This window comes from Trachinotus anak, unplaced genomic scaffold (assembly GCF_046630095.1).
Source record: "Trachinotus anak isolate AG129_WGS33_773 ecotype Australia unplaced genomic scaffold, CSIRO_AGI_Tana_v1 ptg000020l, whole genome shotgun sequence".
Lineage (NCBI taxonomy): Eukaryota > Metazoa > Chordata > Actinopteri > Carangiformes > Carangidae > Trachinotus > Trachinotus anak.
The window spans coordinates 7,969,753-7,996,754 of record NW_027273871.1 but is presented as its reverse complement, the minus strand read 5'-3'; the positions used below and the strand labels follow the sequence as shown (position 1 = coordinate 7,996,754).

Sequence of the window (27,002 nt, the reverse complement as noted above, 5' to 3'; positions counted from 1 at the left end):
AGACAGAGTCAGGACCGGCTGCTTTGCGGGGGTTCTGCTTCTTAAAAAGCCTGTTGACATCTCTCTCCAGGATAGAGAGAGACGTTCCTTTGGTAGAGGAGGAGGAGGGGGGTTCTGATGTGGCTCTGATGTGGAGGTTAGTGTCAGGCTTGTCCCACTGTCTTTCAAAGCGGCTTTATCTTTATTGTCTTTATCTCAGCTTCTGTGATCGTTCGCTGCTTTTCTTCAGCCTTTGTGGCTGCAGACGGAAAATCTCTGGTTGTGGACAGACGACATTTTCTGATGTTTAATAGATAAAACTGATAAAAAATAATTAGCTAATAGTTATTTTCACTGTCACTATTGTGATTATTTTCTTGAAGAATTTTTAAATCTGTTTTATTTTATTTGGTTTGACCCACTGTAGAGTAACAGTGGCTACTCCTCCTGGGGTCCCCATCTGGTAGATATATAGAAATTAGTGACAACTATTTAATTCACATATTGAAATATTTTTGTAACAGTCCACAACTCAAAGATACAACTTTAACACTAAACAAATAGAAAACGTTCACATTTTAGAATCTGCAGCCAGCTAAATGTTTCCTAATTAATCACCACAATTGTTTCTTTATCTTCTGTGGATTGACTAATAAATTAATTGACAAATTATTTTAGCTGTAAAAATAGATGTTAGTGTCAATCTGTGTGACAACCTGAATGGTTTAAAAAAAACACTTGAGCTGTGAGGACTGATTCCTCTGCCTATTATTTTTTTCTATAAAAGTATAACGTAATGAATATTGATTAATCTATAAAATGTCTATGAATATTCCATAATGTCCACCACAATGTCCAGCAGTCAAAAATCCAAAGATATTCTGTTTACCATCATAGAGTAATATGATAAAAACAGTCACATTTGAACAATTATCAAAAATGATCAAACACTAACTCTGAAACTGTTTCATAATTGATTTGTCTTGATTAATTATTTGTTTTGTGACATTTTACAGACCAGTGAAAAAAACACAGACTCTCATTTCACAACAATTCATTTAAAAAAAACAAAAAGATAAAGCGACAGACAAAACTACACAGATATAATAAACCTTATTTATCTCTTGATAAGATGTTCAGTGAACTATTGACAAATTACACATTTTCTGGTTTGGTACAGATTTTCTTTTATTGATAGTTTTCATATACAATATAATATTATATATATATATTTATAGTGTGTACATGAATTTCCCCTAAAAACTAAAAAGTCATTCTGCGTCATTTTTACAGCCATGAGATCATCAGGAGGGAATGAACACTTGAATATAGACTTTTATTTTTCAGTTGCATAAAAATACATCATCTCATTTGTCTTACGTAGAGAATTTGTCAAAAAAAAAAAAAGGAACAGAGAGAAAAACTATTTACACTTTGAAAATACTTGTGTGAATGATTTCATAGATGTGCTTTAAGTTCCCTTTATCATCTTGAATAAAACTCTAGCAGCCCTTTTTAAAGTCGTATCCCACTCTAGTAGATTCGAGTACATTTTTCAGCACTTTACCGCCAAATCATTTTTAATTAGCTGTTAGCTTAGCACAAAGACTGGAAACAGGGAGAAACTGCTAAAACGTCTTTTGCTCCTCAGTCGACTTTTGGTTTTGACTATTTGGGAAGTTTAAGGCTGCAGCTAACGATCATTTACATTATCGATTCATTTGCCAATTATTTTTTTGTTTAAATGTTAAAAGTGGTGAAAAAATGCCAATCAGAGTCAACGGTGATGTCCTCATGTCTCGTTTAGTCCGACCAGCGTCCAAAACCCAAAGACATTCAGTTTATTCTGATGAATGACAAAGAAGCAGGAAATCCTCCTGTTTCAGAAGCCAAACCCTGACAAATTACATTTTTTCACTTTTGCTTGATGAATTAGTAAAATAATTAACATTGACTTGATTAATTCAGGTCTAGTTCAAACACAAATATACAGTTCAACCAATATTCTGTGGCCTCAATGAAAAACAGTTTCCTTTGAGGTTGTGTAATATTTCTTCTGTAAGAAAATCTAAAATCATAAATGATCTTTAAAGTCTCGCAATTCATACAAAACAACGTTAACTGAAAGCCTGAACCTTAGTGTTTTGAAAGTATGTACGAACTGGACCTTATTCAGATTATTTGGTCACAATCTAAACGGTTATTGGTGAGTATTGGCGCTGAGGAATCACTGTGTTCTACCAGAGTGAAATATTCCTTTAACACTGAATAAACGTTGACTGATTACTCGCTTAAAACTTCAGTCTGAGTGACGACACACAGACCAACACAAACAGGAGGCACTCACTTCAACATCGACTCAACGACCTTTTCACGGATGATTCAAGCATCACTGGGAAGAGGACAAAAGGTAAAGAGTTGAAAGTAAAACAAGGTAAAGGACGAGGACGTCCAGATCCTGATCAATGCACTGACCAACAGAAGCTTCAACCTTTTATCATCTTGAATCTGTTTGTGAAGAACAAGAAGCTAAAACGTTCACAACAACAAAACTAAATATTTTCATGTTATTTTCTTGTTGTTACTACATATTGTTTCCTGTTTATGTCATTTTATCTGTTACATAACAAAACCAACACATCTCCTCAAGACGAACTTTTCTCCTGATAACATGTTGGATGTCGTCACAACGAGAAACTTCCATCTGGTTTTAAAATGCGAAAATCGCTGCCTGAATTTAAAAAAAAAAAAAAAAAAGCAGTTTGTCAGAACTCCAGAAAATATGACATTTCAGGGGTAAAGCTTATGTCAGAGAGGAAATCTGAACAAAATCATCTCATTTATCATCTGACATAAAAGAAGAAAAAAAAAACGTACTATTCCAGCTTGATTGGAGATTTTCTTTTTTTGGGGGTGAATTTCTACTTTTTTCAAAGGAAGCTTTATTGATACTACACCAACTACATATATGTCAGATATTATTATCTTATTGGATCAAATTTATACCTGCTACAGCCTGTCACTCACATAACTCTATGAATCAGGTCATACTGGTATTCAAAGCTCCACACAGTCTAAAGGCAGATGTCCATGTGTTTGTGATTATAAAGCAGGTCTAGGTTCTATATTAATACTGTGAAAGTATCAAAGCCTCAGTCCACAGAGAAATGCACACAGCCTGTATTCAGACACTGAGCCTTAAAACCAGCCATCAGGACTTCTGGAACTTTGTGATGTCACAACAAAGCAGTCTAGAGCTCCAAATATATCTTGTGATGGAGATCAACACTTCAGATATGGGACCTTTAAATTCAAGTGCAGTGGAAGAAAACCAGTGATAGTAGGTAAATGTGGATATACAGGAGAAGAGCCAAATCTCTAATCATGCTGGAGATTGTACGTTAAAGAAAAAAGAACTGGATGTACAATGATTTCAGCCCTGACACATTTCTGGGAATCTGCGGCGTGATGCTTTAAAACATTGAAGAAAAACCAAGAGGCAAATCCCGTAAAGGTGAGCAGGACGAGACAAAAAAAAAAAACCAACAAAAAAACCATCAAACATGAATACTGTTCTTCCAGTATTACAGTTATTGTAATATTTTTCTTGGAAAACTTGCATTTTGATGAAGAATTTTTGGCTTAAAAACATTCGTAGATGCAGAAATTCGTACAAGCACCAGAGTGAAAACTACTGACGTTTATCTACAGAGACCAAGAGTCGGCATCACGCTGTGATCCAGCTACATGAAAGCAGTTTCTCTCTTCATACTTACCAACAGTCTGGGATGGTCAGTGTGCAAAGTTTAAATTAATACAAAGAAACTTAAAGCTACAGTTTGTGTCTGTGCAGCTCTATGAATTTGGCAGCGTGTTGTTACCTCTGAGAAAAGTCTATCCTGCTTCTCACCAGATCAAACTCTGCAAAAAAAACATTGTTCTGAAAAATATTTCTTGCTTTACTGATTTTAAATATAAATTTGAACTTAAACTTCTATCTGTATTTTGTTTACCCCCTTTAAGAACCCTCTACGAAAACACATAAAGATATTTGAGCATAAACTTTTTGTACTGATAAAAATGTTGGAAACTCCCAAATGTTGGTGATGGTTGATGCAAAATACAGGTACACACTGATACAGGTAGACCAGATATGATGTGATGATATGATATCAAAATGTGATTCTTAATCTTATGGATGTATTAGGGTTGTTCTTGAATCAGATTAAATCTGACTTTTGCAGACAAAACTTGTGCGGCTCCTCATGTTTAGACATTTTTACAGTTGGCAGCTGTGTGCGACGGTGTGATACATATATATTTTTTGTAGACTATATAATTTTTTGACAATAGAGTCTGTAAAATACCTGAGGTTTTGTACCAATACCTTTAAAAATATATATAAATATAAATAATATACACACACACACACACACACACGTGTGCGCGTTTGTGATATATATGCATATACACACAAACACGCACATACACACACACACACACAATATTTTTTTTTAAAAGGTATTTTATCGACACTATTATCAAAAAATTTCAATACAAAATTGCCACAATGGGACTTTCAAATACAGTAGGATTATTTTCTATCTGAAGAAGCTTTACATCATTACTGAACATTTTAAAGCTAGATTTTTATCCCTGTTTAGATCTGAGCATGAAAACTGAACGGACCCAAACTAATCTGACGTTATTTTCAGCTTTGAATGCGTTTCTCAGAAACAGGACAGACTCACAGAGACGGTAACAAGTCAAACATAAAGCAGGAAAAACAGAAAAAAGCAGCAAAACTTAAGAGCGTTTCTTTCATGACGATACGATACCAGTCATGTTACAGAGAGAAAGATCAGAATAATAGAATGAGAGCTGTGCAAAGTTGTGATAATAAAAATACGTCATATCTGTCACTAGAAAAGATTTGGAAAGATTTTTACATGAACTCAGCAGAGTTGGAGCAGCTGAAGGAGCAGCAGCCCACTCTCACCGATTCGCATCAATTCATTGCTTTTTTTGGAGGAGGGAGGGGAATAAAGACACTTCCATAAAAACAGCTTATGTACAAACTTATCTCACAGGTGACAGGTCAGGTGATTATAAAAGACCAGGACGCTCTGACAAAAGAGCTTCCTGTCAGTGTGGGAGGTGAAATTTCTCCGATCAGATGTGAAGAAAAAACAACCCGACTGTCGCTCCTCCAAAACATGACGACGCGTTTAGGCACAATGATGAGTGATAGTACAAAACTGTACAATACTGTGCAAGTGCAAACGTTGGAAGCCGAACTGCAGCTTGTTTCTGAAACCCTTCTGTGCCTCGATGAAGTCACAGTCTGTGCACTCGTACTGAATCTTTACAATAATTTCATCAAAGAAAATAAACAAAACAAAACTGTACATTAATATTGTCAAAAACCACATCAGTGAGTTGTTGCTTATTTAAGTAATATTTTTGAGGGATGGATGATGTCTGTGCAAACCGGGACACCAACATGATTGTTATGGAGCCCGAATGGGAACATGAGCTGGTCTGCAGCGTTTGGAATGAAACCATTAAACCAGGGGCTGGGTGATGTGGTTATTATCACTATATACAGGAGATATGTGCAAAATCACATCAAATAAACTGATGTGAAGCGTTTCACTGCGTTTAAATTGCAGCCTGCTCAAAATCATTTATGTGGTCAACAGAAATCTGTAGAAAGAAAATATAAGTTCATATCATCACGATATAATTAAACTATGATACTGAATTACTGCCCAGATTACCACCAACTAAAACTGGTGAATTCTTAAAGGGGGATTCTCTGAAGTGGAAAAAAGGAATCTAGAGTTGTTGACATGAGGACCGACATCAGTTCCGGTCTTAAAAAAGTAACATCTGTCTGAAAACCTTTTTCAAAACAAGTACAACAGATATGTGAAGGATGACCTTCATGAAATACTCAGCAAGAAGTGAAAATGCTCTGGAAGGACAATGTGGTTGAACAAACTGAAGTCGGTCAGAGAGAAAACTGAAGATGTGGTTGGATGTTTAGGAGGGAAAAGCGCGGCACTTCCTGCAGATTCAATATGTACAATCAAACCCTGCAGGCTGAAGAGAACTGAGCATGAATCAGCTGCTCCGACTGTCGATATTCACATATAGATACACTATTAACAAACAGACCACGAGTTCTTCATTCTGCTACTGACCAGGAGCCAGTTCATCAAACTAGTCATCCTGCAGCAGAACCATCGGCCAAACTTAAACAAACTGTAGACCAATATTTGGAGTCTGTAAAGTTTCTCCTGGGAAATCCAGAAGGCATCGGTCGGGGCGACTCAGCTGCGACGGACGACTACAACGTTTCGTTAAAACACAAAATCTTAGGCTTAAGTGACTGAACCTGTTTTCAGTTACTGAATTTCAGGTTTGACTCAGGAATATCTGGTTTGGGCTCAAACACAAGACACAAGCTGTGTCCCAACTCAGGACCCACATCCTGCAGAGGCTGCATTTGAAGACTGATTACTGTGCGGCTTGGTTGTCCCTCTCCGAAGCCTCCTTCAAATGCCTCCTTCTGTTGCTGGACAACAAAGGCTCCAACAGATGGATCCTTCGTGGCCCAACCTATCCCAAGATTCACTGCTTGTCAGTAATGAAAATAATATGAAAGCAAACAACGACAGACCCTGAAGATTACACTTTTGCACGTAAATGTAAAACCTCAAGTTTTTGTTTAAAAAAAAAAGTTGTGTTGTCAGAGTTGCTAGGCAACAGGAGCTGTGCTTTGCGAAGCAACTGTATGGGCCGGCCAACCTGGTAAAACAAAACAAATAACCTTTGTAGACCAGACCGTCTCATTTTAGATCGACCGCCGCGACCTGCAGTGGCTACGAAGGGCCACACCTTCGTAGGCCACGGCCTCGGAAGGATACGGCCCCTGAATTTGGACACAGCTGAAAAGTGCCATCACTTCTGACTGTGGCTTTTGGGTTTCTGTAGATTTAGTCATTTGCTTTGTTGACAAATCCTCTTCAGACGTTCTACAAACAGACTCCATGAGATCTGAAGGTGAAGTGATATGATGCTCAGTAAGTGCATAACTCTGGTTCACTGATTTGAAGCAGTGCTGGCAGAGTCCAGACATTGCTCCACAGATCTATCAGTCAAGAACCTTCATGACTTCAGCTTCAGGACCTTGTCTAAATAAATCTGTTGGTTTTTACAGCTTCCTGATAGAAAGCTTGATAAGTTTACATACTTGAACAACAAGTACAACTCCAGGACAACAAGCAGCGTCTTGGGTCCTTCACTTTCTGTAGGTGTCAACCGGGTCACTGAAAGTGGAACCAAACGTTCTTGAAGTGTCTTGACTTTTTAGAGAAACGATTCAGACCTCGAGTCTCTGATTCTGTGTCTTGATTACAACTCAAGACTTGATTAAAGCTTCTTCAGAACCTCCCAATAACTGATCAGAGAAGATCTGGAACTTCATGAAAAGCACTGACTGATTGGTCCCCTGAATCCTCCAATGAGCAGCCTCAAGATTTAATCCATCCGAGAAGCTCCTTTGGTGTCCGAAATGATTGTCCCATCCCAGGTTCTGAGAGAAATGCAGCCAAGGAACAAGACTTTTCCCTCTCTGCACAGACGTCTCTGCAGAAGCTTGACGACACAAACAGTGTGTCCTCAGTTTCTCAAAATGTTTCCCAAACCTTTTTTTATGATCTCGTGATGATGCTGATGCAGTTTGATTTGAGGAGGACTGGGTTCATGCTGTGACCCTCAGTGCTCTGAAACAGACAAAGCAAAAGTCTTGTTGCCCGACTGTGGACCAACGTTAGTCCAACACAGACTGAACTGGGATTAATTGAAGAGCAATTGAGAGATTATCCAATAATGTGACATGTGGAATAAGTGATGGGCAGATTAGAAACATCAAGGTAAAGTCCAGAACAGACACTTTCCAAGACAATAAACCTGCTCAGAGATCATGAAGATCAGGTTCTTCTGTCCATCACATGAGGTCACAGGAGGGGAGGGGCCTGACAGTGATGCTGGCAGATGGTTCACACAGAAATAAGGTGCAAAGAGGGTCGATGTTCCTCCAGGTTTTTGGGTCTCTGAAGATGCTGGTGAGCCGTCTGCACCCACAGTGACGGGGTCCGGAGTGTGGGTGAAGTGGGCGTGGTGGAGGGGTTTAGTGTCCAGGGTGCTGATGGGAGCTGAAGGGGGTGAAGGAGGGGGGAGGAGAGAGGGACAGAGGGCTGGATTGAGGACTGACGCCTCCTGCTGGTGGGGAGTCTGCCGTAGACTGAGAGACACTGAGGGGGGAGACGAGAGGAGTGAGAGCTTCATTCATGATTCTTCATTTATTGTTTGACACAAATATGACTGTGTGTGTTTCAGGTGATCCTCACCTGACTGTGTAGCTGCTGCGGTGGGCGGGATCTGTTACCCCAGCAACAAAAAGCTTCTTTGGGGGTCCGTCAGACTCCACCCCACCTGACAGACCAAGGTTCACAGATTTAAAGAGGGAGCTACTTCTTTACACTTCAAAAAATAAAGCACAGACACACACACACACACACACACACACACACACACACACACACACAGACGCTACCTTTCCTCTTCAGTGGAGTTAAAGCAGGCCATCTCACAGTGGCGCTGACTGCTGGTCTGTTGGACAGTGAACATGGATTTAAGAAACAAACAGCTGCCACCAAATCCAGAATAAAAGCATGAACAGGTTTTTGTGTGAGTACCTGAACCTCCTGGTGGGACTCGGGGACGAGTTGGGTGTGACTCCGCTGTCCTGTGACTGAAACCACTGAAGAAGAAAAGGTTCAGTCAGTCCAAAAACTCTGATCTGAATTCAGACTCTGACCTGCACAGGCATCCCGAGACAAAAACCAACTAAATAAGAGCGGAGCAGTAAAAGAGCTCACCACTGATGTGTGGTCGTGCCACTGACTGACTGGAGGAACTGGGATCAGACTGGAAGCACTGGGAGGGAGAGAGAAGGTGGGGGTTAACTACACTTGGTTTAAACTTCGAAGAGGTGGAGCAGTGTTGTGTATGTGCTGTACCTGAGTCTCTGCAGACTCCCTCTGAGCGTCATCTCCATGTTCTCCTCCTGTAGTGAACACAAACACACAGCCGTTAGCAGCCTCCATGTTGACATCAGAGTACCGAGCCTTGTGGGTGTGGCTTCGTAGAACTGGACCCGTGCAGGACTCTGAGCGCAGGACAGATCCAGATGATCCACCAAAAATCCACCTCTACTTTACTCAGAGTGGCCAAAAGCAGAGTATTAGTATTATTACTAAAAACAATAAGAATTTATTGAATGAGAGGTCAGCTCCGCCCCTTCTCAGCCCCGCCCCCCTCAAGCCAGCTGGACGTCTGAAACCTCGAGATTTCATAAACAGGAGGTGAACTTTGGTGTGAATTTGATCTGGAATCTGACCTTTGACCCCATCTACTGTCCTCACTGTGAAATTTGTGTTAATTGTCTGATTTTAAATATCTGAGACATTTATTGATCAATTTAGAAGACATTGTGATGACTCCTTGGGTCTTGGAGTTTGGGATCCATTACTAATCTGTGTCTCTTTGTCCTCAGGGACCTGAGGTGCCTCAGTATGGTCCAGGGTCCAGTATCAGTCCTGGCTCCTGGTGTCGTCTTAGTTTGATCCCTGTTTAGTTCTGCACCTTACAACACCCTGCTGATTTCACTGCACACCTCAGACGCTGAAGATTTCATTTTGCATCATGGTGTCTCCATTTTATTGTTGCCACAAGCACCGCGTCATAACAACATTAAAAGATTAAAACTTTCTCACCAAAAAAATAAGAAACAACAAAATTAGGATGTCTTCAGCTGAATTTAGAACATGAACTGCTTTGTCTGAATGTTAACTTTCAAAATCAAATTTACAATTATGTCTTATTTTTAGAGTCAAGTTCACTGACTTAGAATAAATTTCACAAAGAAATAGATGGACACATTTTTATATTAATTTAAAAGCATTTAAAGTTGCAACATCTGACGTTAAGTAAAATTCTGTGTTATTGAAGGAGCCTGTGGAGACGTCAGGACAAAGACAGGGTTGTGTTGTGTTGTGTTGGTGTGAATGCACAAAGGAGAGAAATGTTGTGGAGGAGGAAGAAGTCAAACCCAGTCAGTCCTCACCTGTCTCTTCTGGTCGAGTCTGTCTCCGGTCAGAGAAAAGGGAGAGAGGGGGACGAGCTGGAGGACAAGAAGAAAAAGAAAGGACTGACGGTCATCACGATGAGGTTAAAAGAGGTTAAAGTTCTCTGTGGGAACAACATCACGAGCATTGTACAGTGGTAGGCAGACACTAACCTGTGAAGGGCAGCTGGGGTTGATGGACACACTGCTGCGTCTGTATCGAGCCGAGGACACGGGACTGAAGACCGTCATCCCGTCACTGAGAGAGAGACAGTGACAACGTATTCATATAGATACAGAGAGAGAGAGAGGATGCACAGAGCAGGGGGACTGACAGTTTAACTGCACACGACTTTTATCACAACAAAAACAAGGAGTGTCATTTTCAAATGATGAATTATCCTTCTGATTATTTTCTCACCCAATCGACTGTTTGATCTATAAAATCTCAACACCACACATTTCACAACACAAATGCCATCTTGCTTTAGGGGTCATGACTCGAAAAGGTTGAGAAGCACAGAATTAAAGCTGCTCCTGGGAATTAAGAAAATGTCTCACACAAGGTTTAATATGATGTATGGCTCCCTGTAAATAGAACAAATACAGTTGTATGTAAGGCAGCAACTAATGATTATTTTTCATTGATTAATCCAAAAATTAATCAATCAATGTAAATTGAGAGTGAACAGTTAAAAATGCCTGCTATAATTTCCCACAGACCTGGGTGATGTCTTCAAATGTCAAGTTTTCTCCGGTCAACAGTCCAAAATTCAAAATATATTCAATTTACTATCATATGTGTTAAAGCATCAAGTTCTCTCTTTTAAGAAGCTACAATCAGCAAATATTTGACATTTAAAAAATGACTAATCAAAACAGTTTCTCATTAATTTTCTGTTGATAGACCAATCGACTGTTTATCACAGCTACAGTCGTATGCAGCTCTAGTTGTATGCAAAGGTTTGGAAGATCCTGGACAAATAACATATTTTGATGATTTTTGAAATGAGCGATAAATAAAACCACTGCTGCAAACACTTTAAAATGAGCCTTGTTCTGACTTCTTAATTTCATTAACTTCAGAAATGAAAAAAATAAGACTAATTACCAAGTTGTATTTACTTCTTTTCACTTCAGAAATCGACAAAATATGTAATTTGTCCAAACTTTTGCATACAACTGTACAACACATCTATCTATCTATCTATCTATCTATCTATCTATCTATCTAGAAAGACAATGGAAAATCAGGCCAAACAAAAGCTTAGGTTTAGATTTTATTTTTAGCAACTACTGTTTGGTGTATTCTGGATTAAAGATCCTGTGTATTGATAAAAAGCCTGTAAACAAGGCAAATATAAAATAAATTTTTTTTGAACGCAGTTCGGTGCTGGGTGTAATACCACTGACCTGACACTGGTGATCATGGGGGCGCTGTTCGACCTGCGGAGAGCCCCGCCTCCTGCTCCGCCAGCTGCGCCTGCGCACTGGTCCACCTCCATCCGTTCCATACCGTGATCCGCAGGCCCGGCGGCAGCAGCAGCGGCAGCAGCCGGCCTCCGACCCTTCGACGGCGGCGTCGAGTTCTACTCAAGCTCGGTGGAAGCCCGACCCGCAGGCCTCACGACCAGCAAACCCAGAGTAGCCTAGTCAGCGGACTGAACGCCGAAGCTGCCCGCTCTCTACCGCATTTCCCTCCGGAAAAAGACTTTCCCCGAGTGGGCAGCGGGTCTGACAGACACTTACGACCCGCAGCTGCTCCTGTCGCTGCTGTCGAGAGCCGCAGTTTAATGGCTGCGTGAAAGCGCGTGAAAACACGAACCCCGCGCAAAAACACTGCCCGCGAAGTTCTGTCGCTGCCGACAGCTAGAACTCGCCCGGCTGTCCAGGCTCCGCGGGAAAACTTTCCACTGGAGTCCGCACAGGTGACGTGACTCTCGGGATTAGCTGTGGAGCTAACGTGGTTTGCAGTAAAACCTCCAGCCGGAGATCGGAAAACCGTGAGCAGCTGTCCGGAGCGGTCCGCCCCGGGCCGGCCTCCGTCCTCAGGGAGAGTCGGTCACACGGTCCCGAAACACGCCGAGCAGGCCTCCGGGGGAGGCTGGGGGCCACCGAAAACTAACAGTTTGAAAGGTTTTTACAACATAGTCCTTCACCAAATAGAGGTAGTTGATCCACTGTGAAAACAGCGCCACGGTCTGGCCACAGGGGGAAGTGGCCTGGAGACGGCTTTTTATTTCACAGACAATCAAGTTTAACTTATGATTCTCCTGCAGGGATTCAGTATTTTCCTGTGGATGTTAACAGTGATTTAATCGTGACTTGTTATTGTGCTAATATATAACTTTATTATAGCTATAACTTTTTTCTTTAATCCCTTTTTCAGTCGTGTTCATCAGCGTTTTTGGTGAATTGTATGGTACATAATGCAAACATATAATCTCATAAAGGAATAACACATGAATGAATCACTGAACGGGCCCACCAGCCGCAGGTCCAGAGGCTGAAGGGGTCAGGGGCCCCTGGACCGGACCCTCTGTTTTACAGTGACTGTTAGTAATACTTGCCAAACAAACAGCTACAAAGGGTCAAACCAAGCTCGAAGAGATGCAAGACTACAACACAGAAACACAAAGAGACAACACAGAAACTCAAAGAGACAACACAGAAACTCAAAGAGACAACATAGTCACACAAAATGACCCGAAAGAGATGCAAACTACACCAGAGCCGCAGACACAAAACAACACAAGAGACGCAGAACAACTCCAAATAAAACAACAACAAAGAGATACAAATTGAAAAGGGGCAGAAATTAAGGCTGCAAACTATTGAGCCCTAATTATTGAGTTTTAAAAGTGATTTTTCTATTAATGCATTGACTTTAGATGAATCTATAAAATGTCATCATAGTTTCTCAGTCTAAGATGACATCTAAAAATGTTTTGCTTTGTGCGACCAACACTCTAAAACCCCCAAAATAATAATTTCACAATGATAAAAAACAGAGAAAAGTCAATATTTACAATTATCTGCCATTGTTTGCTTAAAATTGCTTGAACAACTATAAAAATAGTTTCATATTAATTTTCTGTCAATAGCCTCATCGATTGCCTAACTGTGGCAGCTCTACTATAAATAAATCACATCCCCAACATTATTATGGAAAATGCCTTCACATTAAAATACAACATCAACGTAAATCATTTAATGTGTGTCAGCTGAAAAAGTACAAGTTCACTACAAACAAAACTATAAACCACAGACACAAGAACTCCCAACAGAATCTAAAGAATATCACAGAAAACAGAGCCACACAGTAACGTTCAGGCCGTTGTGGGAATATTAAGGGAATATTGTCGCAGTATTGTTGGAATGCTGTGGTGTTTCCTTTGTTGCTGTGAATCCCCAAATCCTCCATCTGCTTTGAGTCGTCATCTCCAAAAAATGGTGAAACAGGACACCAGGAGGCTCGGCCTTTAACCCCTTCACTGCCTCCAGACAGACCCGCTCCTCCAACCAGAGGCCGGCTGCAACCAGGGGCCGGCTGCAACCAGGGGCCGGCTGCAGCCTGAGCCAGTCACACACAAACACACGGAGATGTGGATCTCAAAAACATGTTTTATTCTCAGGAAAGCGTTTGTTCATGTTCGTCCCTTCACACTGGCTTCTGCGAGACAGGGACACTTTAAAGAACCACACCAGGTTCTGTTTGTGTGTACCCGTGTGTCCAGAATGGAAAAAGAGACAGTGACCAGTACATTTACTCAAGTAGGGGTGGGTCTGGAAACTTCTAGATAAGGGAGGCACATTTGTAAAAAAAAAAATGTGTTGAGTCAAATCAAAGTCCTCGGTCTTGGCAATAATGAAAGTATTTATTCACTGTAATAAATGAAAGTCAGGTAAACAACTTTAAATATTCTGTAGTAATTTGTGTCTCTTTATTGTTATTTTGTGTCTGTTGTCATTTCATGTCTTTATTTTAATTTTGCATCTCTGTGTTGTCATTGTGTGTCTCTGTTGTCCTTGTGTGTCTCTGTTGTCATTGTGTGTCACTGTGTTGTCATTGTGTGTCTGTGTGTTGTCCTTGTGTGTCTCTGTTGTCCTTGTGTGTCTCTGTTGTCCTTGTGTGTCTCTGTTGTCATTGTGTGTCTCTGTTGTCCTTGTGTGTCTCTGTTGTCCTTGTGTGTCTCTGTTGTCATTGTGTGTCACTGTGTTGTCATTGTGTGTCTGTGTGTTGTCCTTGTGTGTCTCTGTTGTCCTTGTGTGTCTCTGTTGTCACTTCTCTCAGGTTTGGGCCCCGGGGCCGTGCGTCTCTGTGTTGTCATTGTGTGTCACTGTGTTGTCATTGTGTGTCTGTGTGTTGTCATTGTGTGTCTCTGTTGTCATTGTGTGTCTCTGTGTTGTCCTTGTGTGTCTGTGTTGTCCTTGTGTGTCTCTCTGTTGTCATTGTGTGTCTCTGTTGTCACTTCTCTCAGGTTTGGGCCCCGGGGCCGTGCGTCTCTCTGTTGTCATTGTGTGTCTCTGTTGTCATTGTGTGTCTCTGTGTTGTCCTTGTGTGTCTCTGTTGTCATTGTGTGTCTGTGTTGTCCTTGTGTGTCTCTGTTGTCCTTGTGTGTCTCTGTTGTCACTTCTCTCAGGTTTGGGCCCCGGGGCCGTGCGTCTCTCTGTTGTCATTGTGTGTCTCTGTTGTCATTGTGTGTCTCTGTGTTGTCCTTGTGTGTCTCTGTTGTCATTGTGTGTCTGTGTTGTCCTTGTGTGTCTCTGTTGTCCTTGTGTGTCTCTGTTGTCCTTGTGTGTCTCTTGTCACTTCTCTCAGGTTTGGGCCCCGGGGCCGTGCGTCTCTCTGTTGTCATTGTGTGTCTCTGTTGTCCTTGTGTGTCTCTGTTGTCATTGTGTGTCTCTGTTGTCATTGTGTGTCTCTGTTGTCATTGTGTGTCTCTCTGTTGTCATTGTGTGTCTCTTGTCACTTCTCTCAGGTTTGGGCCCCGGGGCCGTGCGTCTCTCTGTTGTCATTGTGTGTCTCTGTTGTCCTTGTGTGTCTCTGTGTTGTCCTTGTGTGTCTCTGTTGTCATTGTGTGTCTGTGTTGTCATTGTGTGTCTCTGTTGTCCTTGTGTGTCTCTTGTCACTTCTCTCAGGTTTGGGCCCCGGGGCCGTGCGTCTCTCTGTTGTCATTGTGTGTCTCTGTTGTCATTGTGTGTCTCTGTGTTGTCCTTGTGTGTCTCTGTTGTCCTTGTGTGTCTGTGTTGTCATTGTGTGTCTCTGTTGTCCTTGTGTGTCTCTGTTGTCCTTGTGTGTCTCTTGTCACTTCTCTCAGGTTTGGGCCCCGGGGCCGTGCGTGTCTTCACTGTAGTAACTTAAAGTTTGCAGTTTTTTCAGAAAGACCAAAGAAATGTAGAGGAGAGTAATTATCATAACAACTAATAATAATGGTCCTGATAAGTCTGGGGGCGTCATGGCTCCTTAAAACAGGAGCGCGGCCCTGTTTGTCCCCGACAGCGAGTCTCCTTCCAGCGGGAGCTCCTCTGCCGTTAGAGCCGCCGGGGGAGCTGCTCCTCCCGGCGCTGGCTGCCGCCTTCACCGCTGAAACCTCGGCCGAAGCCAAGAGGTTAAAGTGGGAGCAGCGGGAGGGCTGGGGGGGGGTGAGGGGGGGGAGGTCCTGCCTTCCTCCAGACGGCGTCAAACTCGTTCAGGCCACTTTTGTTTTCTCCCTTAACGTTGCTTTAGAAACGTCCGCAGCTCCGAGCCGCGGTCCGCCCGCACAGCGAAGCCGCGGAGCCGAGGGCAGCCGCGGGGCGACGGACGGCGACATGTCGGAGAGATCCGGGCCGTCTGGATGCGACTGGTAGGTGGGTAAAACCCTCCGAGGTCTCCCCGCTGCTGGTAAACAACCGTGGGCAGGAAGGCTGCCTGCGGCGGGGACACCGCGGCCCCACAGCCCGACAGAGGGGCTCTGACCTGCAGGTCACATGCTCTGAGCTCGTCCCGGCGCTGAAGAACCGCCACATACAGAAATCCTGCATCTGAACTCAGGGTGGAGCGTGAAAGGGCTGCGACCAGGGATCGTTTCATCAGTGATAATCTGCTCAGCATTTCTCCACATATCCATCGATTGTTGAGTGTGTGAGAATTGTGAGAAATTCTCTAAATTATTAATCATAGTGTATCATTATGTGTGTATATATATATATATAAATAATTAAGGAAAAGGGATGGTTATTTCAGCCCTGCTTGTATTCACTGTGGGCTCCTTTAATCCCTCATGTATAATACAGCATCATATTCTATCAGCTGCTCTGTGATTTGTATGTAAACAATGCAAACAGATAAATACAGTTGTCACACACTACACATACTCCAGTGAATATGCAATACAAGGTCAAAGATCCAGTTATGATGCAGAAACATACTCAAAAAACAAGTATTTCAAATGTGTACTTAGGTACAGTACTTGAGTAAATGTACTAGAATTTACTAGACTTGAATTTTGATTAGAGCTTCAAACATCAGTCGATCGAACAAGTTGATTAACAGAAAATCACCTTGGAGTGTGGGGAGTTGCAGCACGTTTCACTTTTTAGACACAAAATAATTCATTGATTAATCAGGAAAATAATCATCAGATTGATGATGATAATTTACTGTTAGTTTCAGCCCTACTTTGGCTACTTAAAGTAAATTGTGTTAACGATCATACTTCTTAGCTAATAAAATTACTTTTAATGCAGTAATTCTACACTGTGGTATTTCTACTTCTATTTAAGTAAAATGCCAGAACGTGTCTTCCACTGCTGCGCACAGGGACAGAGCTTGAAGAGACTCAGTTATGAGCTAATAAGTATAAATTCTTGATACAGTGTAAATCTAACTGTCTTCCAGCAGGTTTAGTAACTGTTGACAGTTGGTTGTTAGTTTCATTTATCATTCATTTATTAAAAGACGTATTAGAGTCTTAAAAAGAAGTGAGGTCATGTTTTTGTAAGTATTGTTGTTTATTTGCAGACAGGAGGATGGAGGGAGAGAAAGAGACGGCCGAAGAGAAGGAGGAGGAGGAGGAGGAGGAGAAAGAGCTTCATCATCACATTGCAGCGGCATCCTCTTTGGACTACCAGGACCTTCCCATCATGCACTGGGAGGACCTGAGCCAGCGGATAGCTGAGTTGGAGAAACAGGAGCAGGAGAGGAGGGAAAGGGCAAAGGTCAGCCATGAAGAAGAGTGGTGGTGTTTACTGGATAATGTGGGTTTCAGGGTTTGAGTCTGTGGCTCCGTTAGGTGACAAAGGTCAGCTGTTAGTGGTTATTATTCTAACGCACAGACTACATTTCCCATAAGCCTTTGAGTCTTACTCAGTTTTTGCTGCTTTTCTTGACCAGGCACCTCAAATTCATCTTCATGGAAGTCAGGAGGTAATCTGACCACAAAGAGACACAAAACAACCACAAAGAGACACAAAACAACCACAAAGAGACAAAACAACCACAGAGAGACAAAACAACCGAGGGGATTTGTTCCTCTGTGGGAGGGGTGGGGGCATTTTCATGTCAGTGTTCCAGCCACAAACAGCTATTCGCTGATATTATTTATTATCACAATATTTAAAGTTGTTTGTTTGATGTTCATTTATCACAGTGAGCAGTGAACAGCTGACAGCCTCAGTCAGAGCATAAGCATTTAGCAGCTGCAGAGGAGCTGGTGGAGACCAAACACAGAGCGAACAGAGAGGAAACACTGGACCGACACTACAACACATGAATCATCATGTTCTCTGTAACTGCTGGATGTGGAATCCCAGTCGGGTTTACATTCCTGAAAGGATGAGAACACGTTTGTTGTGGCTGTTAAACCACCTCTGAGAGTGAAACACAGTTTGTGATTTCACACTGTGGAAGGAGCTAAAACAAGAGCAGCTCAACCACCCTGACGTTATCGAGACACTGGGTATTCTTAGGTGGCACAATGATAACTTAGTTACAACACCAGTGTCCTCTTTGCTTCAGTGAACAGGCCTCAGATCAGATTTTATTCAGACATTTTGTCTTTTGTTTGGACCCAGAATCAGAATCATTTATTGGAGCCAATTACATTCACACATACAAGGAATTTACTCTGCTGGGTTTCATCACAGACTAGAGACATGAAAATCAAATAAAAGAGAAAATTATTAGGGTAATGAAAATAGTCAGAGTCTGCTCTGATCTGTGATCAGTCTGGCTTTTCTCACACAAATGAACTATTTTCTTGATCAGTAAGATTTATTTCTTGATCCTTTGAGGAAGTACTGAATTTATCCAGTTATGATGCAGAAACATACTCAAAAAACAAGTATTTCAAATGTGTACTTAGGTACAGTACTTGAGTAAATGTACTAGAATTTACTAGACTTGAATTTTGATTAGAGCTTCAAACATCAGTCGATCGAACGAGTTGATTAACAGAAAATCACCTTGGAGTGTGGGGAGTTGCAGCACGTTTCACTTTTTAGACACAAAATAATTCATTGATTAATCAGGAAAATAATCATCAGATTGATGATGATAATTTACTGTTAGTTTCAGCCCTACTTTGGCTACTTAAAGTAAATTGTGTTAACGATCATACTTCTTAGCTAATAAAATTACTTTTAATGCAGTAATTCTACACTGTGGTATTTCTACTTCTATTTAAGTAAAATGCCAGAACGTGTCTTCCACTGCTGCTTTAGTGAAAGACTTGGAGACTGAAGTCGATTTTCAGCCGTTTCCTTTGTTTTCCTTCAGAAAATTTCAACATAACCAGTTTAATTGGTTGTGTGATGTCAGATTATCTGTCTGGGATAATGTTGTTATCCTGTCTTCCTGCAGAGGGGGGTGGGGGTGAGGACGGAGGAGAGTCACGGGGGAGTGTGGAGGGACGTCTGGGAGGAAGAGGAGGAAGACTTCAGGAGGTGTCGAGCGGCTGTCGTCGCATCACGGTAACGAGTCTGAGCATTTACGCACATTTAAAAGCTTTGAATGTTTTTACATGAGTGTTTTATTTTGGAGGCTGCAGCTCAGCTCAGGGTCACCAGAGGTCAGTCAGAGCTCAGGTTGCTGAGAAGATCATTTAATGATGTTACTCTAAATGCTGGATCAGAGCCAAAACTATCTAAACTAACTAAAAGTACAATTACTTTGAGAATCATTAAATCATTTCAGCTATTTCAGCAAAAAAAAAAAAAGGTAAATATTAAAGCAGGTGTTTTACAACTGTGTTATGAAAAGTGCCATGTAAATAAAGTCTATTATTATTATTATTATTATTAACAATAATCTTTGGGAACCAGAGGCCTTCTGCAGAGCAGACTTCATGAAAATTGTTCCTCTGCAGTGAAACAGTAAAAAAAAAAAAATTCAGCATGAAATTCCAGAGAAATGTGAAGCGCTGAATAAGAATAAACACGACAGAATCATGTGTCAACAGCTTGAACACTGCTCCTCCTGCTGGAGCTTCAGGATGTTTATTGTCTGTTTACAGATTTCACAACCACAGAAACCTGCAGCTGTGCTTCATCAACAACAGCGACAGTGAGGATGAGGAGGAAGGAACCAAAAAGGTCACTCTCTGCTCTGTGTGCTCTCTGCAGTACTGGGCTGGGTATCTCCTCTTCACTGCGATTCTGGGCTTTCACCACCAGTCAGGATAAAACTCTGTTTGACCCCAGTGACTGTCCCCTCATGTGTCTTGGGTGAATCCGATGTTGCTTCATGGCTGCGAGAGGCTTTTCAGACTGACTGAAATGTGCTGAAACCACCTCTGGAGGAGGTTTGACACTCACTCTGTCCAGATGTTGAGAAGGTGTAAATGCATCTGTCTCCAAACACATCTGTGATCTTCCCTAACAATATGTGGATTTTCTCCTCTGTCCTCATTAAAGTTAGCGCTCTAAGTCTGGAGATATCTGTCATTTTTATTCCATTTCAGTACTAAAATGACACTGATATGAAACAAGCTGTTGTTCTGTCTCATTGACACAACAATGAAAAACAGCTCCAGATGTTTCTACACGTCTGATCAAATACTGTGAAATACGTTTATCTGACCCCTGATCACCTCAGCCACTGAGTGAGATGTGGGGGTGAAAGAGGGACGTGAGTTTTCTTTTCTTCTGGATTTTTGTCAGTTTCTGGACTTCAGGTGCATCGCCACCTCCTGGACTGGAGGAGGACCGACCCTGGTCTTTAAAAACTGTAATCGGATATGAGATCTGACCAACACAGACACTGGATTTTATCTGATCCAAGACACCTGAAATGACAAATTGACATTTTTATTAAACAAAAGAAGCCAAATCTGTTGTGTAGAAAAATAATATACAAGGTAAACAAGATAATAAACCTGACGATTGATGTCAGGACGGTCAGGACTGTTCCTGTCTGTAGCAAGAAGGTATCGAGGTTGATACCCAGCCCTGCAGCTGATGGCCCAGCACATCAACTGTTTAATGACTTTCCCATTATTACTTTCATATTTATATTGGACCTTTGGAAAAGAAATGCAGATGTTTGTATTTATTATTCAGAGTCTGTAGAATCGTTTCAAATTCACCTTCACCTGACCACTGACCTCACATCTCCATCAGGTTTCCATGGGAACAGGACGCAATGGTTGCCATGCCCCTGGGCTGAAACAGGAAGTGGCTACTGCTCTGAGGACGCTGAGAGACAAACTGCTGGCTGAACAGAAGGAGAAGGAGGTAAAGGGGGGGAGAGAAGTAAAGATGAAGGACAAGAAATGGAATGAGGAAGATTATGACAGGGTGATAAAAAATATGAAGTCAGTCCTTAAAAAAAGAAAAAGGTTTTCAAACAGCTTAAATGTTGGTTTCTGAAGAGTTCACCAAATTAAATTTAAGACTGTCAGAGACCTTTTTAATACAACAGAGAAAGGTTGATATGTTCAGTAGATGACTGTGCGTGTGTGTGTGTGTTGCAGCATCTGGCCGGGAGCAGCACTGTTGCCAAGTGGAAACATCTGGAGCGTTGGGAGCTGCAGGAGCGTTCGGTGCAGCAGCTCAGCAGCTTGAGAGCATCACTTCAACAGGACATACATGGTATACACACACACACACACACACACACACACACACACACACACACACACACACTCACACGCACTCACACACACGCACACACACGCACACACACACACACACACACGCACACACACTCACACACGCACGCACACACACACACACACACACACACACACACTCACACTCACACACACGCACACACACTGACACACACTCACACACACACACACACACACTTAATCAAAGGAATATTTCACAACACAAAGAGCTTCCACTGTGAATCAGAAACAATTCTTTGTGAAAATAAACCAAACTTTAACTGTTGAACCCTGGACGTCTTTTTATTCTTTATGCACCAACCGCTCAGTGTCATGACCCTGAGAACGAGGATGATTTTTGACTCTATTTCACCTCAGACGGTGTCTTTGCCACCTCTTCACCCTTCTGACTGGAACTTTAGACCCTTAACCCACTGTAACATCCTTCATTGAGTTTTTGTCTTGGCTTCTTCCAGCTCTGAGCTCCGAGCTGGTGGCCCACCTGGTGGTGCGAGACCAGCTGAGGACGAAACAGGACGCCATGCTGCTGGACGTCCAGGACCTGACCTAACGCCGGGACCACGGACTGGACGGCCCACACAAACTCAGCCAGGCCTTCAAGTTATCGCCACATCAACGAGGACATTTGGTCGCTCTGGGACCAGCTGGGGCTGCTCGTCCACATCAGCCCAGGAGTCGTTTACTTCAGCAAATCAGAAACAGACAAATCACCAGCATTTGGAGCTACAAGTGGATGGTCAAGTTGGAGGGAAATTGAATAAGCCAAAAAGTGGTATGGCATCGGATGGCAGACTTGAAACAAACAGCGGTTATGTGATTGACGGGATGAGTCTTCAACACGCCTCCAAAGGAAAGTTCATATGACAGTTGGCACGTGACAGCAGGTTGACAGGAAGTGACAAGAAGAACCAACCACGAACAGACAGAACGTCACTGGTTCAAACCAACAAAGATTTCAGTTTGATGTTGGGAAGCCAAATCCATTCATCCACATCCCTAATCAGCTTCTGGCTACTGAGGAACGTGGAACTAGCCGTGACTACGAGGTCTGTAAAACATCAGAAAGAAAGACAAACACAACACAGATCTTTAACAGAGATTCTATCATATTTCCTTAACTGCACTCAGCCATTTAATTTAGCATTTTAGTGTTATTGTTTTGGTCTGTCTATTAAGCTACTCAGGATCTGTGTTTTCAGGTGTTTTGCAAATGTATCTGGAACTGAAGGTAGAGGCAGGGAGAGGAAATTAGACAGGTTGATGGACAGCAGTGTACATAGGAGAGTAATTATGCATTAGTAGATGTCACCGAAAAGAGATGGTCTGGCCTACAGAAGATTTTTACTTTGTGCCACCTCTGTGCCGACCCTTACCACTGTGTCGCTGTGGCTCCTGTAGCCTAGAAACCTTTACAACACGGTTTTAAGGCCCCTGGTTTTAATAGTTGTACTTACATTTAAAAGTGTAACCCTCAGGCTCTCTGTCGGTGGTGTTTGTTGACACGTTATTTTCATTACCAGTGTGCAATGAATCTTGGGATAGGTTTTCCCACAGAAAGAAGGACGCATTCTCAGCCGCATGTGAAGTAGTTTTCAATATGGGACCGCCTAGTCACACCGCTGTGACGAAAATGGTTTTCAAATGCAGCCTCTGAAGGATAAGTTATAGTTTTAGGTTTTGGACTCTGTCTAAACCCGGGTTTTGTTTTGTTTAAATATTTAACCGAAACCAAAACCCCCATCTCTCCTGAATCTTCCTGAACCTAAAACCAGGTGGGTGACAGGACGAGAACCTTGGACTCTGAACTCTGTACATCCTTCCATTTAGCTGACTGCCTTCCTACGACTTGTGTCCTCTGCAAGAGCCCAACACTTCATCGGCTGAAAGAACTTTCACTTCTAGTGAATATAATCCACACAAGCAGGTGTGTTTCCTCCAAAGCCAAATGAACTATCTTTAGGGGCGGGTTTGACAGCGTACATGTTTCGCCTTCAGCCTGATGCTTTGGTTTGGTTGTGTAAACATTTCCTTATCACAGGGGACAAGAGCTGCAAGTATCCCACTTTCACTGTGCGCTTACTTATTATTGGGCCGAGTAAAGATTTCATATACATCTCGGAGCAACAGATGCATTTACTAGTTTTTTTGATATCAGATAGCCTCCCAATACACATGAAGTGGCAGAGTATAAACTGGATGTGCATTAAGGGCCCAAACAGAAACATTAATGTCATTATAAGACACTCTGCACTGACAGTACATGAAAAATAACAATCAACCAACAATTTAGTTTTAAAAGATGAGGGTGTGGTCAAAGGGTAAATCTTAAAGGCCCCGAAAACTTATTTTCTCAATCAGCTTTCTACTAAGAACAGGGGCATCGTTTAACACATGAACACATTACTTTGTGTCCAAGTTTGAGCAGTTTTGGTTATTTTACATATGTCAGCGTCTTCTCTCTTGTTTGAAGTGGGTAAGACATGAATCTACATCCACCAATCAAACTTATAGTAATACCTAATTCAGGATCTACTGGCCATCGTCAATCAAATGTGATAAAACCACACTCGTAGTTCTGACAAAGCAGATTAGCTCAGGTATTTTGTGTGTTAAGCTTAATAAATAATAAGTATTGATATTTGTTCCAAACTCTTAGTTTAAATGTTGCTTATTTAGTCATAAATATGTGATGTAAAAGAAAAAAGTGGTTTTCAAGGCCTTTAAGTTTCACTCAAAGAAACAAATGCTGGTGTTATTGAAGAAAAAAGGATGAAATCTTCAATCATGTAAAAAAAACAAAAAAAACTTCAGGCATGTAGTAACAGGAGAAATGTGGAACTCATGATAAAAATATTTTTTTTAATGTTCAAACAATCTAGTTTTAACAACAGAAACATTTTGGTGGAGTCTGCGTATTTGAATTTTGTATTTGCTGATATAAAAGATTTGGAATTTTTCTCAGGTAGAAGTTCATTAGCAAGTCCACTCATCTTCAGTTTACCTACCTGGTGGAAATAAAACCAGTTGAGCACTTTGACATCCAGAGTACTTTTAGATTTGACTATAACCAGAACTGAATGAATTTATTTTGGGGGGGTCAAATTTTATACCAAGCTTATTTTTAGAAATTATTTGTTAGTTTTTATTTAAGCCTTACCACAAAATAGAAAAGTGCATCTCGTGTTACTTTCTTACCTTAATTTTCTAAAACTCAGTATCTTTTTGGAGGTGAGACAAAAGAAGTTAAAAAAGGGTGGGATTTCTAACTTATATTATTTAAGTTTTATTGTGATATTTACTTTATTACTTTTGCCTGTTATTATAAGAAGGGAACATTACACTAATACAGCATTTGTAGCAAGACAACTGATACCTTTTGTTTTGTTGTTATTTTTCCTAAAAACAGAACAAAAAACAAAAGTGGAATTTTTACCAAATTTAGTTTAGATATGAGATTACTGAGCGAATGTACCACTCTCAGACAGTCCTGTGTACCTATGATAAAAAAAAGAAATTTTTTAAAGAATTCTTAATATTTGATATTAGGTACAAGAACAAGGCCGTCCATTTGTTGTATATGTTTAAAAGCATTTATAGTAAGTGAGCTGCCTTTTTAAATTAATTTACAATTGATAGTATTAATATTAAACAAAGGCATAAAAGATCAAAAGAGTTTTGAAATTTTGCTTGCATTTCTCTTTAAGTGATGCTAAATACTTCAGGTACAGGCAGAATTTATGGGATTGTTTACTTGTAAGAAATGGAAGGGAATAATCCACTTCATATAGCCAAGTGTATGTGATGGTGACATCGAAAATTGCTGCCGTGTTTTGAGTTTTCTTTTTTTAAGCTCCTGAACATTTTTAAGGACGTGTTTACATCTAACTGCAGCAATTTACCTTTGGTTTTCTATACTAGCCAAGGATATTTAGATTATTTAAGACGTGTCTTTTATAAACAACCACTCGTGCCTTACAAAGTAAATCATTTTGATACAGATTATTTCCACATTTTCTCATTGATCTGTGATAAGAAGGTGAATGTCATATTAATGGAGGGCAATGTACTGTAAAGGGAAATTGTCTGTTAACTTTTTTTATTTACATATTTAAAGTCACACTGAAACGTTATTATGGGAGTGTTAAAGTAATGATGCATGATTAACGTGATGCGTTTCCTTTTGAAACTTTATGTGAGTGTGGGTTGTAACACAGTGATGGATAATTCAGAAGTGCTGAATAATAAGAGTAATATTTTGTCGTGAAAATTATGGTTAATAAAGTGAGTGTTTTTCGTTTCACTGTGACTTTAAGAGTATTTAGAAATGTATTTTAAAATGTAAATAAAATTAATTACAAATGTATTTGTGAATGTAAACAATAATTTTGAAATATATTTTGAGAGGCAAAAGGTCCGTGTCAGTTGTATTTCTGTGTCCCCTTTTGGCTTCAATGTTTGTTGGCTATCATATTAGCTAAACTCACTAACATCTCTTAAGCTAATATGTTGGCTATCATATTAGCTAACACAACTAACTTCACTTAAAAAAAACCTGTGAAGTAAGCTAACTCAACTAAATTTGGGCTCCATTGATTTGCATGCCTGGAACCAGGCTAACAAGTTGGATCAATTAACCAACATATTTGCTGAGGTAACAAACTTCACTTTAAAAAAATCATTGCAATAGTTAAGTAAATATAGTACACATATAATAATAAGTGAAAACCTTACAGGCAGTGGCTCTGAAGTAATGGTAAAACGGTTCTCGGGGCTGGGGCCGCTACAGGATAACAGGCTGACTCGAAAACTAATTGGCCTATTTGAAAGCTAACAACCTAACTTAGCTCACGTGTTAGCTAAGTTAGTCCTGTCCCAGGCTGAGTCGGCTATTTTCTCATATTTCTAGTGTTTTTCTCAAAAACAAACAGACAAGAAAAAGTCAAAAACATGCAGTGAAGCTTTGTTGTTAAATGTGAGGATAAATGAGTGAGTTGAGACAGGACCTTGACTGTAGCTGACATGTAAACTAGCTTAACTTTTCTAACGTAATAACACTGATTTTCTCAACAAAATGTCAACAGAAGTGATTTTAATTTCGGCTTTGAAAAATAACGATGGACATTTTTCCCAATTTTCTGACATTTTATACAGTGAACAATTAATCACTTATCAAATTAAACAATTGTCAGATCTATTGGGAATGAAAATGAAAATAACTGGTGGTTACTACATACATGTAGACCCAAATAACATGGATTGAACTCAGAGGTTTGGGGCCCCTGTGGGTCTGGAGCCTCTGGGCAGTGGCCTGCCCGGTTGGTAGTCCAGCTTTGGTAACCAGGCTAATAAGTTGGATCTATTCTTTAATCTTGTGGCAGCCAGAGGAACTTTTTTCATTATTTGCAGCAGGTGTTTTTAATAAATGTCAGTAACTTCACGTCCTAACCCTCACCATGTCGATTCATACCTCTGCTACCTGTGCACTGTTGACAACCAATTGTGTTGCTGTATTTGATTGTACTACACACTGTTGCATGTTCAAACACACAAGCAGTGCTTTGTCATGCAGCTCTCCGACTTGTGTGTTCGCTGTCAGAGAGGACAAAATGAGTATTTACCGTATGAATCGGAGCTGATGAGGATGATGATGGAGGGAACAGGGCAGAAGGTTTGGAGGTGGAGGAGGGAGAACAGAGGAGGAGGGGCTGATGTGC

General features: G+C 41.0%; 2 protein-coding genes across 5 annotated transcripts; one reads left to right on the top strand and one right to left on the bottom strand.

Moving 5' to 3' along the window:
- Positions 1-1,296: 1,296 nt before the first annotated feature.
- LOC139637509 (P2R1A-PPP2R2A-interacting phosphatase regulator 1) lies at positions 1,297-11,723 on the bottom strand. The gene is made up of 9 exons (XM_071506253.1): positions 11,588-11,723; positions 10,349-10,433; positions 10,175-10,231; positions 9,069-9,115; positions 8,928-8,985; positions 8,745-8,809; positions 8,603-8,658; positions 8,397-8,481; positions 1,297-8,300 (listed from the first exon to the last, which is right to left on the bottom strand). Exons 1-9 carry the CDS (start codon positions 11,686-11,688, stop codon positions 8,177-8,179), a joined length of 678 nt encoding a protein of 225 aa, XP_071362354.1. The 5' UTR covers positions 11,689-11,723; the 3' UTR covers positions 1,297-8,176.
- Positions 11,724-12,183: 460 nt separating this feature from the next.
- LOC139637508 (schwannomin-interacting protein 1) lies at positions 12,184-25,698 on the top strand. Of its 4 annotated transcripts, none has more exons than XM_071506250.1 (8): positions 14,721-14,817; positions 15,496-16,023; positions 17,181-17,377; positions 19,020-19,129; positions 19,672-19,750; positions 20,777-20,890; positions 21,130-21,247; positions 21,744-25,698. In XM_071506250.1, the coding sequence occupies exons 3-8, from the start codon at positions 17,189-17,191 to the stop codon at positions 21,836-21,838; spliced, it is 705 nt and encodes a 234-aa protein (XP_071362351.1). In that variant the 5' UTR covers positions 14,721-14,817; positions 15,496-16,023; positions 17,181-17,188; the 3' UTR covers positions 21,839-25,698. The 4 variants fall into 4 exon arrangements, with proteins under 4 accessions (XP_071362353.1, XP_071362351.1, XP_071362349.1 ...); XM_071506248.1 differs by having other exon boundaries at positions 15,496-16,027; XM_071506249.1 differs by having other exon boundaries at positions 15,496-16,310.
- The last annotated feature ends 1,304 nt before the right edge of the window (positions 25,699-27,002 follow it).

What these genes read in the sequence shown, in the direction of transcription:
- LOC139637509 (XM_071506253.1), bottom strand. Translation starts at nt 11,688, where the DNA reads ATGGAACGGATGGAGGTGGACCAGTGCGCAGGCGCAGCTGGCGGAGCA. An exon ending in GACTCGACCAGAAGAGACAG is followed by an intron (nt 9,116 to 10,174) that starts GTGAGGACTGAC and finishes TGTTCACTACAG; the next exon opens with GAGGAGAACATGGAGATGAC. An exon ending in GGCACGACCACACATCAGTG is followed by an intron (nt 8,810 to 8,927) that starts GTGAGCTCTTTT and finishes TTTCTTCTTCAG; the next exon opens with TGGTTTCAGTCACAGGACAG.
- LOC139637508 (XM_071506248.1), top strand. An exon ending in CTGAACAGAAGGAGAAGGAG is followed by an intron (nt 20,891 to 21,129) that starts GTAAAGGGGGGG and finishes TGTGTGTTGCAG; the next exon opens with CATCTGGCCGGGAGCAGCAC. An exon ending in ACTTCAACAGGACATACATG is followed by an intron (nt 21,248 to 21,743) that starts GTATACACACAC and finishes GGCTTCTTCCAG; the next exon opens with CTCTGAGCTCCGAGCTGGTG.